This window comes from Erpetoichthys calabaricus, chromosome 8, assembly GCF_900747795.2.
Source record: "Erpetoichthys calabaricus chromosome 8, fErpCal1.3, whole genome shotgun sequence".
In the NCBI taxonomy this organism is placed as follows: Eukaryota; Metazoa; Chordata; class Cladistia; order Polypteriformes; family Polypteridae; genus Erpetoichthys; species Erpetoichthys calabaricus.
The window spans coordinates 68198059-68217401 of NC_041401.2; the positions used below are offsets into that span (position 1 = coordinate 68198059).

The window sequence follows — 19343 nt, forward strand, 5'->3', positions numbered from 1 at the left end:
TTAGGGATTCAAAGTTCATAAAATTCTTGCTTAGTGTGCAACAAAACCTTGGGGCAAGGTTCTGTGGATTTTTTAGCATATCTAATGTTACTGAATTCTCATTTAAATTAATCTTATGTATTCATTACAAAATGATAAAGCATTACAACCTAAACTGTCCATTGAAAATCAACATTTTAATTATGTCATTAGTTACCACCTTTTTTCAGTGATTGGATTTTGTAGCCTTTTTAATTTTACTGTATTCTTGGTTACACTATTGTTTAAATTAATCTGATATTTGTAACAAAGTCATAAAACATTAATTGTTTATTTAAAAAATACCAACCATTTAGATTATGCATTCATTGAGACAAAAGGAAAAATATTGTAATGAAAAAAAAAAGTTTAAAAGGGTTATAGATATAATTGTGCCAGTTCTAAGTCAGTAAACTTCTTACACTAAAGTAGCGTAAAGAAGAAGAAAATGCTACACTTACAGACATTTTAGGATCAACCCTGGTGTGCTCCTGTCCTCACATACTGCAATGAACTTGTAAACCATCAGCAAAATAATGAATAGAAAGAAGCTCCTTGTCATTTTTGATATGTCACAACAGTATTTGTATGTACATACTAAAATAACAAAAACTTAACCTATATTAAATAGATTCAATAACACCACTTGAACTCCTTATTCTTTTTATAATAGTATTGTTCATATCCATTATCCATATTGTTTTTTTTCACTTTAAAAAATATAATATAATGGAGGATATGCCAGTTAAATAGAAACACTTGCCTGGTCTAGTACTCAAGATAATGATTTTCATACAGATATCTGTGGTTATACAAGTATTCAATGCGTAAAATGTGAAGTGTGGTAAGGGAATCTCTGTAAAATTCATTTATTCAAAGTTGTATTAGTGACACTGGATAATGTTACTTAGACTTCCCAAATGTTACAGGTGCAGTAGATTGCACTTGTGTGTGAGTAATATCAGCACCAGGATAATTAGAGACTAAATATGTAAAGTAGAAATCATTCATTTGCACAGGTTGGTCCTTTTAACTGACACTGACCAGTCTTATTGTACAATTAGACATCTGATGAGGGCAAACTCTTTCATCAGGTATAGAGTCACATCAGTGGCAGGAGCAGTAGCTTTCTTTTTGGTTGCTAAATGTGAAATATACTTTTGCATATATTAAATGTACTCAGTTATGTTCTTATATATCTTTTTCAGTTCCTGCCAAATGCACTACTTGTTTAAGTGTTTAAAGTGTGACATTCAAAAGCCAGTACATTTACAATCGTACAATTCAAAGGAAGCTTTTAGAAAAATGTATTTTGAGTAATGTCATTCTTATTTAATTATGCAGTGCACAAATTTAGAACCATAATTTACTTTGACATTGGTTTGCTATGGATAGACACGTAGCTTCTATCGCATTCTTTATAGTGGACACATTTCTTTTTTGTGTGTCAACTATTTATTGATCAACTGCTAAAAAACTGCCACTGTCTCTGTTTCATATTCTTCTTTTATGACAAAACTCTAAACTTTTCCGGATAAAACTCTAAACATTTCCAAACTCTCCCATAATACATCATGCATCCCATCAGTTTCATGCTTAAAGTCACAGGTACTCAATCTCCCAGTATCGCAGTCTTCTCTGTACTTTACAAACTATGATTGATGTTATCAACAATCTTTTGTTTGAGCTGCTTAAATCTCATGGGTTATGCATAATTATGATTGCCCAAGCCGTCTTGATTTAACAAGCAACACTTTGCAATCATGGAACCTACTGAGCCTTGATTCGAAGAAGAGGCTTACCCAAGCAAGGTTTATTGACCTAAGTCTCTTACAAAAAAAAAATGTGCCTCATTGAATACTACCCGGATTTCTGCTCTACTCAGGTTACTTACCTTAGCCCAGGTTTTTGTGTGTGCATGTAAACGCACTTGGCTATTAGCTGTAGAGCAGCTGGGACAGCAAAGGCAAAAATGCCAAAATTGAATTGTATCCGCTCCTTATTCACTGCAATATAAATATAGTAATAATTAACGCATACTGTATTAGAATTAAAAAAATATATAAAAAAAGAAAGGACAAGGGGATCTGTTCTATTACTGCTTCAACACCAGTTACAAGTGAAAATAATCGTAATTACTAGCAGCACAATGACAAAAGTATATAGACAATAAAATAGTGGAAGAACTTTTTTAGCAAAGCAAATGTGAAGGATATTCTGCCATGTAGCAATGACTGCAGGGAGGAGACAGTATTACAACCAAGTCAGAAAATGTATCATGCTGTATGCAGAGAGCATTGAGAAACCAAATGCGGTCCAAAGTTTGCAGGCCAAACTAATTTTAGGATTGAAATGGTGAGAAAGCACAATAACATTAGACAGTCTACAAGTCAGTGTGCAATATCTAACAAATGCTGATGCAGTGCTGAGACGTTTCATGAAATGTACAACTTGGGAACAAAAATGTCCACTGATGCAGCAGGTAACTTCAACTGACAGGACTTGCTGCCGCTCAAAAAATGTCCTAATATTATTCAGTGGCTTGTTGATCAAATGTGATGCCTTGAATGTTCCACCAGTACTTCTATCACAAATTTTCAAGTGTTCGACTATACACTATTACAAATTGATCTTGCCTTATGCAGTCACAGAGAGAATTCTCATGAAGAAATACGAGACTCATCATTAACAGATATGTACTCTGGGCACCTAACGCGTATTAATAAGAGGTTGTGAAAATGCTTCTTAATATTAGCCCAGTAATTACAAAATGTTAACATGCTTTTTTAGGCCTAAACCTCACCTTTACTAACATGAAGAGTGTCTTAATGGTCCAAGCATGACATGTTTTGATGTAGCTTTTTGCAGAGATCACTGGCAATGGTCAACTAAATATACTGTATGACACTATAAAGGACATATTGTACTTCAGAATAACTGTGAGGGTCAAGCTGATGATGTTTTTGACAGAGAAACTAATTGATGGGGTCTAAATTAGGTCTGAAAACAATTTGTGAATGCAATATTTGTTATTTAAGTTCATTATTGATAAAATATTTTTGTGTACTTGGAAAAAGTCAACACTTAAGCATGTCGTAATCCTTAAAAATCATCTCTAGTTTTTGCAAAGTGATCTCTTCTATGATGCCAGTTGTGTTTATATTGTAATGGAAGAGTGCTATGAGCTCATGTATAATAAAACTTTACAAATAAACATTGCCGTAAAAAGTTGCAAGAAACCCTTTACCCGTATATAAAGCTGGACTAGCAGAAAGCACATGTGGTTTACCAGGTTTGCAAAGTTGTTAGCCCAGCAGAACACTGCATTTATTTACAATTTCTCAACCCCGCTTCTGAAATAATGTCACGTTTTAGTCAGTATCGGCAGCATCTGGCTGTCATAGAGATGAGAGATTTATAGAGTGCTCATATGCACATAGGAATAAATCAACAAGACTGATACAGTCATGTAACTGTTAGATTATGTAGTACTTTTTTTAGATTGTTAGTTACATTCTGTGTTTGCTTGTGTGGTAAGAGCAATGTAAAGAAGTTAGTTATCAGTGATTAAGCAGTAACATAATTGGTGAACATCAAAAGCAAAATATTGTAAAAAAGTATTTTTTCAAAATGAGAAATTTTGGTATCTTAGTAATGTAATGCCCCCTTGTAAGCTAGAAAAATTGTAAGCCAGGTATAACTGAAGTTTCTCCTTTCTCCATTTCACGTAAATAAGGTTTATATTGGAGTAGAGTTTGGTTGGAATAATCAGGAACTCATTAATCATGTTTCTATATTACATGAGAAAAGCGCTATATAAATGTAATGAATTATTATTATTATGCATTTCTACTTAGAAGCCTAAACGGACCTAGTAATTAAATGCAAATGCTGCTCTTTGATGCATCAGAAAATTTTATAAAAGTGTATTCTGTGTGTGTCTGTATGTATAAAAGATAAAAGCAATTCTCTAATAAATTAAAAAAAAGTTTTTGTACCTATTATGCTAGTTAACCCTAGGCAACAATGGGTTAGTAAGGAAGTAAATTGCTGTTGGATTAGTATTTCTTGTATATTACAATTAAAATTTGTATACTAAAGTTTGTCTTTATATTTTTGAATTATGCAATCTTAAGTTATATCTGAAAATATTTGATTAGTATGAAAAGCTTGATCTAAGTTAATAAACTTTAAATATTTAGGAAAGTGAAGTTGCGATACAGAAAAGGAAGTTATTTTCTTTCCCCTTGTGCAAATTTAACAAAAATATGGCAAATTATTTTGCAAAAAGAAGCCTATAGCAGTGGAAACACCAGCGAAGTGTAAAATTGTAGTTATTCAATGTAAATAATTGTGTTTTTCTTTTAATTTAATAAGATCTTCAGTGCCAGTAAAGACAAAGAATATATAAAGTCACCATTGTGTTTTAGAGGTGTCATTCTGTAGACAGGTTACTAATATTGAGGGCGGAGTGGTGGCTCTGAGTCTAAGGAGCTACGCTGGTATTCCGAAGGTTACCGGTTCGAATCCCCGTCACTGCCAAAAAAGGCCACTGCTCTGCTGGGCCCTTGAGCAAGGCCCTTAACCTGTAATTGCTCCAGGGGCGCTGTACAATGGCTGACCCTGCGCTCTGACCCCAAGGGGTATGCGAAAACTACCAAATTCCTAATACAAGAAATTGTATAAGGCGAAACAAAGAACAAAAAAAAATATATATTTTGGAATGTTTCCTGCTTTAAAAAGCTTTCTTGTTGAGTGATGACACACCAAACAGGAAATGGTTGCTGTTGAAATGTAGGCCATTGATGACATATGGGCAGTGGTACTCTGGGGTGGGGGCTGGTGGAGGTAAAGAGCTCAGTTTGGTTCATGTGTGAATATTGTAAATGATTATTTTAAAACTACAGTACACCCCCAAAATTTGCAGGGGTTACGTTCCTAGAAAAACCGCAAATTTTGGATGTGGTTAAAAAAAAAATGCCTATTTTATAGTTTAAACCATAAGTATGCCCCAAAAACACTTAATTTAATTTCAAACTCAGCTTAATACATTACCTAAAAAAAGAGTGTAAAGATAAACCTGTATACTGTACTGCTAAGTCTCCCACAGTGCTAGAATGTAAAATATCAATGTTACCACTATATGTACTGTAATTCATGCAAGAGCGTTTTCATTGCCAGAAGCCTTAGAAGGTGCAGGGCATTTCGGCGGCATCTTGGGGCTTTAACCCTTAAAATGTCACATACTTGGGGGTTAATGCATCCCTGGACGCCAAATACTTTTTTGCTGCACTTTAAGTAAACGTCGCAATTCACAAAGAAAAAAGTGAAATTTTAATGGAACAAATTTTTTTTCATGCAAAGAGCATCACAAATACTGCAACACTGAACATTTTACACACTGCTAATGAACTGTAAAAACTATTTAAAAAAACTATTGGAACAATATGTACAAGGTGCAACTGACGCCTTGGATGAAATTCAGTAACTCCAACTGCGCTTGAACTGGCTGCACTCATGCACACAGAGGTAAGCGCTGATGCTGGCAGGCTAGTCTAGTGTTGTGGCTCAATCCCAGGGACAGTGAGGCTGCAGTGCTGAAGGATGGCACGCTTGGGTCACAGAATTGCACAGAAACACAGGAGAGTGTAAAGACAGGAACTTTAGTCAAACACTTCAAACAAACCTGTCTCAGAAGTAAAATGAGCTCAGTATGCAGTTATTTCTCGATGAAAAGAATAGGCAAACATCATAGGGGAGCACAATGGGAGCGGGACCCACAACAGGAGCAGAGGTGGGAGGAGAGAGAAACAAAGCAATCAGCCAAAAACGACAGGTGCTGTTCAGGCTTTTAAACATGTGTAGCATCGTGCGAGAAGCATATCACGCGACAGAGCAGCCACAAGAAAACACAGCAAGTAAGGGAGCAATGTGAAAGTAGTCTATCAGCGTTTTTTAAGAGGGGTTTTTTGGGGAGCATTCGTGTCTTCTAGGGATGCGTTCAGCCCCCCTGCTCACAAGGGGCTGGCAGTGGTTATGAGCTGGCTGATCAGTGAATGTATGGCACTGACTGATCAGCTCCTGCGTGCTCGCAAATGGCACTAGGAAACAACTATAGCCGGTTGTGGCGGTTTAAGGGTTAAGAGGAACAAAACGGAAAACACAAGAACACTCTGCAGAAGATGCATCACAGTCAATCAGCAGCAAGGAGAAATGAACAATGCTGTAGCGGTCTGGAGCCGCTAAGATTCACACCGTCGAGAACACGGTGATTTATTTATTTTTATGGTGGCGATTCCAGGGACGCACCCAGCCTTGGCCCGACCCGCACGCACTCACAGAGACAAAAACAAAGCAAATCGGTAATCAAACAGCAAATAAAGAATATAATGAAAATAAATTAAATAAATGAAAACGATACCACCCCTGTACCTCTTATGGCAATTACAAATTAAATACAACAAAGCACAAACAAAACACACACAGTAAATGAAGAAAAATGTTAATGAAAAACGGCAACGGATAAAATGTAATGATGAAAATAGATAGTCGAGATCCGCACATTGAATGGGAATGTAAAGATAGTCCTACCGCTAGTTCCTGAAATGGTGAAGACTGGTGGACAGGTTCAGGAGCGCTCCTTTCTTTGCAGGATGGCCATGAATCTACTTTCAGTCCTCATGTACACAGGCAGATGGCAGACTTTCCAGACGTCAACCACGAAATGATACAGGACAAAACGAATAAGTACAGGTAACCCAACAGAAGGCAGACAGACAGAAACTTGAAACACAATTTACAAAAACGTTTTTTTGAGTTTGGTCACCGGCCCCCTTTTTAAAAGCTGCGCTGACATCCTTTGACCCCAACAGTCCCAGTACCCTCGGCAGAAGACCAATCAGAGCCACTGCAGGTACTGGTGGGAGATGCAGTTTCAAATTCTATTGGCTACTTTCACCATCCCAAGCCGCGTTTTCCTTTACAGTTGCTTCCTGTTCTCTCTACAGTACAGTATTGCCACAAAAAAGCCATAAAAATTCCGGAGGATGTTTGCGGTTTCCACTAACAATTATTAGATAGGTTCTAAGGAAAAATCCGCGAATGACTGAGGCCGCGAACCCTGAACCGCAACTTCGCAGGGGTCTACTGTATTCAACAGCTATAATGTAACAATTATGTAAACAAAGTTAATTTTACAGTTTCTTGCCTATTGTTAACTTTTCTGATTTATTACGGTAAGTAAGTTTACATTGCCATTTTCTGCCCTATTAACCTAAAGACTTCACCCAACATACAGTATTATGTGTTAAGTTTTCATTGTTCAGCATCAAGGGACCACTGAATGATCTTTTTATTTTTATCAATTTTTTTTTTTATTTTTCTGTTTTGTTCGTGAGGTTGAAATGAGGCTCCATGGTAACAGGTGACCTGTTGATGTTCATCTTCTAGGAACCCACCATCAGAGTCCAGTTTTGTATGTAACTCATCACCTTTTTAAAGCTGCCTTTTCTCACTTCAGGAATACATTCAGAAATGCATGACTGTTCCATTTAAGCATTCCTGGCATTTTTGTGGACAGTGATTGCAGTAAATATTTTGTTCCTCAGATGTCCTACATAGCTGTAGGAGCACTTTTTCTATTGAAAGGTTTTTACTTAGTGCATCTTCATTCACCCCACTTTATGTTAAATTAGCATCTTAGATATAAAACTGATAAAAGTTAAGAGAGAAACTGTTAGATGTTTCCATTACATACTGATAGTTCTTTTGAAAGGCAAAATTTCTAGTGTGCCTGTGACTCTGCCTTTTTGTTTTTGTTATTGTCTATTGTCTAACCTATTGTCTATGGGGGAGGAGTGAAAGCTTTAGATTCGTCAAAAATTTTGATCTCCAGTTTTTGATGGATTTCGATGTTTAATGGTCCTCTGATACCGAAAACATCAATATCTTGATGATGAGTGTGTGGGTGTGCGCGCTTGTGTGTGTGTGTGTGTTTCTTGAAGGTGGTCTACAGCTAAAACAGCTGGATGGAAAATTTTGATACTCGAAACTTAAGCCTGTTATGAGATAACGATGTGCTGATTAGTTTTTGAGGCAAATCGTACAAGAGAAAGAGGCACTCTAGAAGAACCCTCAAATGCCATAATTCTGCAATTTATTATGAATTGATCTTGTCAATTGCTATTGTAATGACCTATTTTATGATCAGAAAGATCAGCTTCAGAGTGGTAAATAATTACTAAAATGTTACAGTTCAGGTAACTTGGTTCCTAAGGTGCAAAGCCTACTAATGCTAACAGACAATTTTTTTTCCTTCATTTGAAGATGATACCTGCACAGTAATTGATCATAACTAATGACTACTAGTAATGTGTGAATGAACTTTGAATACTGAGATTATGGCTTTTTACATTAAATCTGTGTTGATCTACCACACACACACACACCACACCACACACACCACATTTTGCCCCAGAAATTCTAAATATTATCAGTATTTTTTTTTGTGGTTTGTTCTGTTAAGACTTCTTAACATGCTTTAAAATGTTAAGAGCTTTGCACTTTTGTTTGTAACTGAAAATAAGCTTATTCAAGAGGATGTTTTTTAAATACATTATTGATAATAAAGCTTAACCTATTGAGTATGGTGCATTCTGCAAATCACAAGAGTTCTATTATAGACATCCTTTCTGGTCCTAAAGATGTCACTCAATTTATCTAGGCTTAGTAAAATACTATTCTTATAAATGACTGGAATGGTGTTTGTGGAGGATGGGTGCTATATAAATATACTGTACATCAATTAGCTGCAACATGTGAAGTGAATATCATTGATTATCTCATTACATTGGCAACTGTTGGGGAATATTAGGTAGCAAGTGAACAGTGAGTGAACAGTGACATGTATGAAACAGAAAAAATGGGCAAGCATAAGGATTTGAGTGACCTTGACAAGGGCTAAATTATGGAGGCTAGATGACTGGGTCAGAGCATCTCCAAAATGGCAGGTCTTGTTGGGTGTTCCCGGTATGCAGTGGCTAGTACCTAACAAAAGTGGTATAAGGAAGGACAACCAGTGATCCAGTGAGAGGGCCATGAGTGCCCTAGGCTCATTTATGTGTACAGTCATCCCTCACCTATCGCGGGGGTTACGTTCCAGAACCCCCCGCGATAGGTGAAAATCCGCGAAGTAGCGACCTATATTTATTTTATTATTTATACATATTTTAAGGCTTTATAAACCCTTCCCACACTCTTATAAACCTTTCTCACTCTCTTGTTAACCTTTCCCACACTCTTATAAACACTTCCTATACTCTTAAACACTTTCTACATTCTTAAACACCGCAGACCAACACTGCACGCAGCGATCAGACGTCGATGTGTCTGCACTCGCTTTGTGAAGGGGGGCAGCTGAGCAGAAATGGACTTTGTGCTGCTTCTGCCAAAATGCCTGCTTGTCGCTCTGCGCGTTCGGAAGGAGGAGGGAGGAGTGGGGGTGTGCGAGGGCTGAACGAACGTTTGCTCAAACCCCCCTCCCCGGAGGCGCAGTACGCTCCTGCCACTTCGCATTGTCAAGGGGGTGGGGAGCTGAATGAACGCTCAGGAGAAGTGGACTTTGTGCTGGCTTTGTGCTGCTTGTCGCTCTGCGTGTCAATAATTTAAAAGCCTGTACAGCACCTATTTTCCTGTCTCACTGTCTTGTCTTGCATGAAGTTGAAATGTTTTATAATAGTGAGATGTTACTCATATCCTTAGCCCGACATCCACATGTCATATGTGTTAACAAAGTGTGTTTTTTAAGTTTACATGTGTTTAAAGCATGTGGGATGGGTATTTTAAGGCTTAAACTATAAAAATGTTTATTTATATGGTCTTTCTATATCGCGGATTTTCTCCTGTTGCTGATGGGTCTGGAACATAACTTCCGCGATAGGCGGGCAATCACTTGTATTTAAAAACCCGCGAAGTCGTGAATCCGCGAAAAGTGAACCGCGAAGTAGTGAGGGATTACTGTATTGGGAGTGAAACCCATCCCGTCTGGCATGATCCCACAGCAGAGCTACTATAGCACAAACTGCTGAAAAACTTGATGCTGGCCATGAGAGAGAGGTGTCAAAGTACACAGTGCACCGCAGCTTACTGCATATGGGTTTGTATATCCATAGACCAGTGACAGTGCCCATGCAGACTCCTGCCCATCACCAAACGCACCTACAATGGGTACATTAGTGTCACAACCTGACCATGGAGCAACGGAAGAAGGTGGCCTGGTTTGATGAATCACCTTTTATTTAAGATGATGTGGATGGCTAGGTGCATGTTCATTGTTTACCTCAGAAGTAGATGGCAGCAGGATGAACTATGGTATGAAGACAGGTCGACAGAGGCAGCGTGATGCATTGGCCAATATTCTGCTGGGAAACCTTGGGTCCTGTCATTCATGTTAATGTTAGTTTAACACATAACCCCTATCTAAAGATTTTTGCACACCACATGCACCTCTTTATGACAACAGTATTCCCTCATTGATGTGGCCTAATGGATCCTACCACACTGCATAAATGTTTCAGGAATGGTTTGAGGAACATGACAAAAAGTTCAAGGTGTTTACTTGGACTCCAAATTCTCCAGATATCAATCTGATCAAGCATCTGTGGGATGTATTAGATAAACAAGTCCGATCCATGGCAGCCCCACCTTGCAACTGCTGGTAACATCTTGTTGCCAAATACCACAAGACACCTTCAGAGGTCTTGCAGAGTCCATGCCTCAATAGGTCAGAGCTGGTTTGGCAGCAGAAAGGGGACCTACACAATATTAGGCAGGTGGTTTTAATGTGGCTAATCAGTCTACAGTAGACCTATGTTTTTTAGTAATTTGATTTTAAGTATACACTTGCATATGTTAAGTACAATAGACTCTTTGTAAAACTTTGCATTTAAAAAAGTACTTGTTGCTTATTTTTCATTGCAACTGGATGACGGCTTTAGATTCCACTGAAATAATTTACAATAACACATTTTTCTACATAGTATAAATTACATGTCAATTTTAAGACATGTATAATTTAGAATAATGCATACTAATCTGCATAGTATAAACTACATGTTAATTTTGAGACATGTATGTCTTAAATGATCATATTTAAGAAAATCCTTTGCAGTTCAAGCTAACCTAGTAATCAAGTACAGGTCTGACATTGTTTATAATGTATGATTCATTAACATGTGAATGTGCAGTTATGTTTTTAAACAGGATTTAGTTCAAGGACAAGATTTTATTCCAATACTGACTACACACACAAAAATCAAGTTCTGTTTTCGAAAAGTACTCATTTCTTGAAAGCAACTAGAACGTTAAGAAATTAAACTTTGAAAGTAATTGCAGACCAAATATCACTGCCACATTTTTGTATATTTAAAATTAATTGATTCATCCAAGTTATTATATTGCTCTATCCAGTGTATTGTGTAATGATGCTGAAACAGGATAGGATAGTTAGGATTTGACCCTGAGCAAAAACCCAGACCATTGCACCCCTGGAAAAAAGTATGTATTTTTTTCTGTATATTTTTAACTATATTACATAAACTGTACCTTGTTGCTATTTCCTCTTTACACAGCCTGTGAAACAAATTTTTGTTTTTCATGTGCTATTTCGTTCTGATGTCACTTCTTGTGTCTGCATCTATTGATACTTAAGGCATTTTTCTGGCTGCAGATGTAATAAGATAATGAGAAACCTATAAATTTACACATGGGTGCAAACTACACCAGCTCACATCCTGTGAGAAAACACAACATTTTACATAATAATGTTTGTTGAGAGAGTGGAATTCCAGAGATTTCACAGAAGTTCTTTTTAAGGACTTACTGGGGTAATGACAGCCTCTTTAAGCCCCATTTCAACTGTATGCTCTCTCTCAAACCTCAATTTTTATTGTAGTAAAACCGAGACAATTAAATACTCATGGGGACATTAGTCATTAAATAAAAATGTGGCTGAAGCTATAAAGCTGCCTCCCATCATGGGTTGCAAGCATAAAGTTTATGCTTTTAAATTACTGTATGCTATCAAAGCACATACTTGTGTCCTGTTGTTTTCTTACAACATCAAATGCCATTTTTTGAGAGACTTATATTTGATTCCTCCTTTTAAGTATTCACACGTTGATTCTTTTCAAGAAAAATCAGTGTAAATATGTAGTCAAGTTTTGCAGGCTTGTTATTAAACATGTTCGATTAAAATATCAATGATTATCTAGTTTGAATTTCTAAATTTTGCAATTTTGTGTGAAATTGGTGTGCTTTTTTTTTTTTGTAATTCTTTGTTTTTAGGGTGGTGGTTGTCGTGTTATATTTCTGTATTTCATGAGCTTCTAATGTATATAGATAATTGTCCCCTTGGGTAGGAATAAAGTTCTATCTATAATTCAAAAAAATGCATTTTAGTCTATGAAATTATTGTAATGAATACTGTCAGATCTTTTCATGTGTGGTGTAAATTTATTTTTTTTATTAGTGACCATATTTCTAGCTAGAGTAACTTGAAAAGAGTGCTTTTAAGTTGTTGAATATAACAGGTGAATACATTATTTCTTAACATAAGCACAATTATTTAATTAGGAAGGTGGTCTGTAAAATCGTGCATTTTGATTTTCTTCAATTTTATTTTTTAAACCTCCTTGAATTTGTTTTTGGTAACTTGATAGTTTTTATTTTTGATTATAAGACCTAATTTGCAATGTGATTGTAGGGTAAGACATCTAAAATCTACACATGTTCTAGCTCAACTCTTTTGTAATTCAAATTTATTTGTTTATTCAGAAGTCTCATTTGGAGTAGTCTTTTTGATTTCTATGTTTGTCATTTTACATGCACATCCAATTAACAGAATTCTTAAAGAGGCTTAAAGTTGTATCATTTATGCAATGCTTCCATCTAGTGGAAAACTGTGGAATGTTTGTGTAAAGGTCTGAGTTGGATGCTGATTTTTGCAACCTAAGAGAAAACTACCTATTTTTTGTTAAAGTCTGCATGAATTTCTTGTAGCCTGAAAATATGATTTGAGTGCCCAGTTGTGCATCCAGATCAAACATTTGTCTTTATGATGAAGTTAAAATCTGTAATATTTATACATACTTGTAGAATGATGCTCATCTTGCATTATGACGACAGCCATATTTGCATGTTTTTAATCTACTGATGTTTTCCTCTCTTTTTCGATATTTTCTAGGTTGGTGACATGGTAAAGGTTACAAAGATCAACGTGAATGGTCAGTGGGAGGGGGAGTGCAAAGGAAAGCGGGGTCACTTCCCTTTCACTCATGTGCGACTGCTTGACCAACAGAACCCGGAAGAAGAGTTGAGCTGAGGCCAAAAGGAGGGGACCATTCATCACTCAAACTGACATTTCTACATTTGAGCTCAACTGCCAACACCCATTTTCTTTTTTTCTTTTTTTTTTTCTTCAATGAAATCTTGGCCCTATCCTCTGGTCTCTGACTTTTTTGTTTTTTACAATTGTCATAACTAACTTAGTCACCATATGAAGGGGTATTATGTAAACTTCAGAACAGCAACATTTAGTAGTCACCCTTTTGCCTGTTACAAAATTAGAAGGTCCAATAGCTAACCTGGTGTTATTTTTAAGTGTACCTTGGTACCTTGGAGGTTTCCTAGATATATTGACAATATTTGCTCAACACATTGGGTATACACTCCATGTGCTGCAATATTGACAAGTGTGTTAGCAGTAGCCAAAAGGGTGAGAGATTGTGCACTAAGCAAACAATTAGATTGAATGAAACCTCGTTCCTTGTGAATCCTGAAACTGTTGTTCTTTTTTTCTTTCTTTAAAATACTATGTAACACTAAAATGTAATGAGCAAAGTATAAAGAAAATCTGTGCACACTGAATATGGTTTATATACAGAGCAGAGTAAAATATACCCATTGTTCTTTTTTTTTTTTATATATAAAAATTAGTCTTCAAAAATTGCCACAAACTTATAGTATTTCCCCCAGAAATAATATTTCAAAGGGTATTTGTTTCATAAACTAAGCACAGAAAATGACCCACATTAGTGTCTAATCTGATCAACACACTGTACTGCCACATACAAGTATGCTAAAAACTTCAGAGGCAACCATGAGCAAATAGCCATAGTGGGTAAAATCCAATAATTGACTTAATGGGTATAAAGTGATTATCCACACTTTAAAACATTTCCCTCCTCAGACAAAACAGTATTTCAGATTAATGGTGTTGTGACTTTATAGTAAACCACTATGCAGCGCAGTCATGCACATAAAAATAGAACACTAATATTTTTCAGATCAACACAATTCTTGAATTTTTTTTTTTTTTGGAAATTCTATCAAGAGCCTGTATTTTTTAGCACTGATTTAATTACATGTGTAAAGTGAGTAGGTGATAACGGTTATATGACAGATTTAATGAAAACAGACTTGTATCTTTTTGGGGAAGATCACTCATGTACATTGTTGAAACAAAGAAAAATTGACTTTGAACCCTTCTGTTTAATTGTTAATGTAAATCTTGACACTAATAAATATATACACTAACAATCAATAAAACCCCATCTAGAAAATGCTGGGTTGGAGTTGCACTTTGTTTTTCAGAATTGATAAACATTTGAAGTAACTGATGTGATCTGGGCCACCATTCGCATGTTTTGTCCATTAACTTAAAACTACCTTTCTCTGGAGCATGCACACTTAACTTTTCATCCACACACTTTTTCTGTCTTTCTTTGCTATGCCCTATAAGTAGGGCACTTGTTTCGTCATTCCAGGCCTAGAGCCAGAAAATCACTTGATTGCGGTTAATATAAAGAACACATCTCAAACCCCTCTTGGTTCTGGCAGCAGACAACTACCATCATTATGTATGTAATTAACTCTCTTGAAATTAAGCTGCTTATATCACCAATACCATGCAAGAAAATGATTTATTTTTACCCTTCTATAGGGGTGCCTATGAAGGACTTAAACCTTTATAATGGGGGAATTATACTAGAGTAAAAGATTTTGTACACTGTTGATAACATGCTTTGTTTTCTAGCCTAAATGTTTAGTGTGTCAAACAGTGAAGTCTTCCAATATTGATCAATTAATTTACTTGAAAAAGAAACTTGGAGAGCAGTATCCTGCCATTTGAATACTTCCTTATCATAGTTGTCCTTGGATGTAAAATAAGAGAAATACTCTTATTTCTACTAATATAAAGACAGGTGCATCTAATGAAGTACTTTCAAAAGAGAAGGCATGGAGGGAACAGGTATTTCAATGTGTGTAATGCATGAAATTCAAAAAGGTTTTTTTATTTGGAAAGTATTTCAGTTTTTATGTGTCTGTATTCCTAGCATAATGTATCTGTCTTTTCTTTTTCTTCAGGGTGTTCAGAAGTAGTCCGGCAAGAGCTGGATAAATGTATTTTGTCCTTCTGTTTGGCCTGTGTTTGTCATTGTTTTCTCAAGGACTGTTTGAGGTTATGGTACTTTAATAGCTCCAGTAGGTAATTCTGTGGCAAAGGGCCTGGCTTCCCATTCTTCAAGTTCAAGCTATCTGCTTTTGAAACAAAACCAAAATTTGAGGTTTAGACTTACAAAAATCACTTTTATCAAAGCACTCCACCACCAAAATATTCATTTGTTTTTAAATATTGCCAATTTAGGGATTTTTTGTAACATTTTAACATGATATCATTCATTTTCTTTGTAATTAGTTTACACTTGTATAATGAATACACTAATCAGGATTTTTTTCACAGGTGGAAAGTGGCTGTGTTTTCTGAAACTATTTTTAAAACTTACAAGCTGAAAAATATTTATCTGTTATTACTGACACTTAAAGACTTATGATTCTGTTTTATTAAAATCCACTACAACCATGCATAAAGTTTATTTATAACATATTGCTGCAATAACTAGGATCATGCTGTTAAAAATATTTGTTATGACAGTATTTTAAAAAGATTTGTCTCTTCAATTCATATGTTCTTTGATTTATAGAGGAGGTCTTGAGAATGTGCCATAGAAATTCTAAGGTCAAGTTTAGGATTCATATGGTTTGAGCTAGACTGAACTATAGAATTATTTCATAAAAGACAGAATATACCTCATAGTTCAGAAATGTGCACTTTGAAATGTTTGTTGTCCAGCCTTTTTTGGAATTGCTGGTCTATATTCAAAATTTTTTTAACAGTGAAGAACAAATCTACAGTATTATTTGAAAATATTGCAGTTCACATGAGATTAATCTATTTGTCATTTACACATAGTGTTTACAGTATTGCCACATCTTGCTTGCTGTTTAATATTATTGAGTTAATGCGAGAAGATGTATCTGATTTACTTTTTTTTTTTTGGTTGTCAGTTTATATTAATATGGAAATGATCATTTATATAGATTCAGAAATAGAGATTGTGCTAAATGGTCTAGAATGCAAAATATGTTGATCCCTCATCAGGGTTTCAGTCTTCTGTGTGCATACCACCCTTTTTATGCACAACCACCAATAGCTGCAAATCTTTTATTTCTTACAAATGTCAGTTTGTTACACTCACAGGGCTGACGTAAATTAGGTGAGAGTGAAGTGGGCTTATTTAAAAATAATTTTGAAAAGCGCAAGAAAAACAACATTTAACACCTACTAACAATCCCGAGTGGTCTGCAGTGTAGATAATTTGGAGGCCTTCCACATCATTTTGTGCCATCTGTGCCTGTTTTAAAGCGGTCGAGGGGATCTTTTTCTTGAGTTCTTGTTTCTGTGTCAAGTGTTTTCACTGTATCTTGTCATTTCAAAAGTATGAAGTTAAACATAAAGATGGGGTTCTGGTATATTGAATTGCCTGTATGTATGCAAACTCCTGATAATCATGCTTTATTATGTGTGTTTGATCCCTGTCATCAAAAAGTAGGGATTAAGAGAAAAGATATGTCCAGTTTTTAAACCGTTCATGATTAAGAGGATATAACTGGAAATGGCATTATATTATACTTGTGATCAGATTCATTATAACACATGTAATATGAACTGATGGAGGAAACAGCTTTAATCACATCCACTAGAGTCACTGTGATCAAAATGGAAGAGCCACATTTGTGCGGTGTGAAGTTAAGATGCTGCACGTTGCATGCTCTGTTAAGTATGGATGGGGTTTATTTCCTAACTGATAAATGTCGGCACAGATTTGATTTATATTTCAGTCTCAGAAATCAAGAAAGTTGAAAATATCCATCTGACAGGATAATTCAGTAGTGGGATATAGGCAGTGGACATAAAATGTAAAATCTCATTCATTTGGAAGGAATAAGTATTTTAAATGAGATTAAATATCACATCAGCAGCAGTTAAATAACCTGTTGTGCAAAATATATACTGTGGCAATGTACCTCTTCAAACAATAAAGCCCAGATGCCCAACTGATTTTTTTTTTTTTTGAATGCTGCAATAAGGAACAAGCACACTGGAGTATTGCTACTGTATATTTTCTTAATCTTTTTCCTGACTTCTTCACTGTGGTCTTGCCTCACTACTAGGTGTATTTTTATTTATTTTCTTTGTAATTTTACTTATTTCAAACTTGCTGGACAGGGTATAATGTTACAAAAATTAAATGGAGCTATTGACAGACTTCATTTGATATTAACACACTGAAAAAAGTGCTCTCATTGATCACCTACATACTGCAAAGTTGATGCAGTTCTGTGATAGACCCACCCAAGGTTACTTCCTGCCCTGAATGAAATTCAGCAATTTGGAGATGGTTATGCAGGGATTACTACCGGGTTACAGAAATCCAAAAAAAGCAAACTTTTCAGACTTTCTCAAAAAGGAGACTTTTTTTCATTGGATCAGTTATATTTTATTTGTTATATTTTGGCATTTACATTTTTTATAGTTTCCCTGTCCACCACCATTTTGAGATATAAATTTGAGGAGTGGTATAAGAAAGCAGTGTGAAATGTGTAACAAATAAAATACCATATTCTTGTGTGCCAAGTGAAACTGAGCATGTATGTATAAAGAAGGCAAGGTGGCCTCATGTCCATTTGCAGCAATGTTCTTTTTCAGTTCTATAAAATGGAGCCTATTGAACTTTGGTAGCTGAATCGCCATGTAAAATATGGAACAGCATATATATTGTGTATGCAGGTCACTTGAAGAAAATGGGCTCAGATGTGTCGACCTGGAAGATTAGGAGGGAAGGACCTAAACAACAGGAATTCTGCTTTAGGGTGCTCTTCATTTACAAATACATTAAAGACATGATGTTGTTTTGGTTAACAATTGCCAGTGAGATGATTATAAATGTCTTACATTCTTTTCATTGTTTCAACTCTTTTGCTTTCTGGTACACACACATCTGTGTAATCAATATCTAATTAACAACATCTAATTAATGATTAATTTAAATTTTTGTAAAATCCCTACCAATCAAGTCAACTTTTTTTTTGTTTCTTCCCCCTTCCCAGTCCCAAAGGATTAATAGCAGATAGAAATGTTGATCTTATTAATATGAAGATGTGCCATTGTATCATAACTCTGTATAATTTACACCCATGATGACTGAAAATTACTTTATTTTCTGTAGCATGTAATGTATGTTTATAAAATACACAGCCAATAAAGCCAGTTGATACATGGTTTTCTTCTTCTGGTGGTTCTTTTATCTGATTCTGACCATTGGAATATATATTGGCTATTAGAAATTGAGGCTTACCAAGTTTGTTACTAGGGTGGTCTACTCTCGCACCATAAGATTAATACACACACACACACAGAGGCCCTATTCACACAACTGCGATTGAGCGACACCTAACTGACAGTCAGCCCATTCACATAACTTAGAACTCCATAAAGTGACTCACTATCTCCAGCACTAACAACATACGGGTGTCACTGAGACAAAAGAAGGCTCTTGCACCTTTTGGTTTCATACCACTTACCAAACAACAGTGTCTGTCTTCTACTGCCTTTGGCCTTATTGAGGTGTGACCTCTCAGCCTTGATAAACCTTGCACCAGGTATCCTAATATTTACTTTTATTACTTCAGTCACTCTAGATACAAAGACAAAGAATGGAAATGTAAAAGCAACTTCGGATTTATTAAGTATAATAATACCAAAAGAAGAAAATGTAATAGAAAATAAAATAGTAAAGTCTGGATGTACGATATATTTTATTTACATATCTAGGAAAAGCTTACAGAAAATTAGAAATGTCAAGGGTGAATATTGCCCTGAGTAGCTGTTTAATTTAGCTAGCATTGTGATTTTACATTTTTAAACA

The 19343-nt window shown here is 35.7% G+C and overlaps 1 protein-coding gene across 2 annotated transcripts in view; it reads left to right on the plus strand.

The window, feature by feature from the left end:
* The window catches only part of crk (v-crk avian sarcoma virus CT10 oncogene homolog), a 68306-nt gene extending 49609 nt beyond the window's left edge, over nt 1-18697 (plus strand). Inside the window, exon 3 of one of the 2 annotated variants that reach the window (XM_028806702.2) lies at nt 13259-18697. In XM_028806702.2, the coding sequence (XP_028662535.1) occupies nt 13259-13396 (138 nt within the window). In that variant the 3' untranslated portion in view covers nt 13397-18697. The remainder of the gene's footprint in view (nt 1-13258) is intronic. The other variant, XM_028806704.2, reaches the window with a different exon arrangement.
* The last annotated feature ends 646 nt before the right edge of the window (nt 18698-19343 follow it).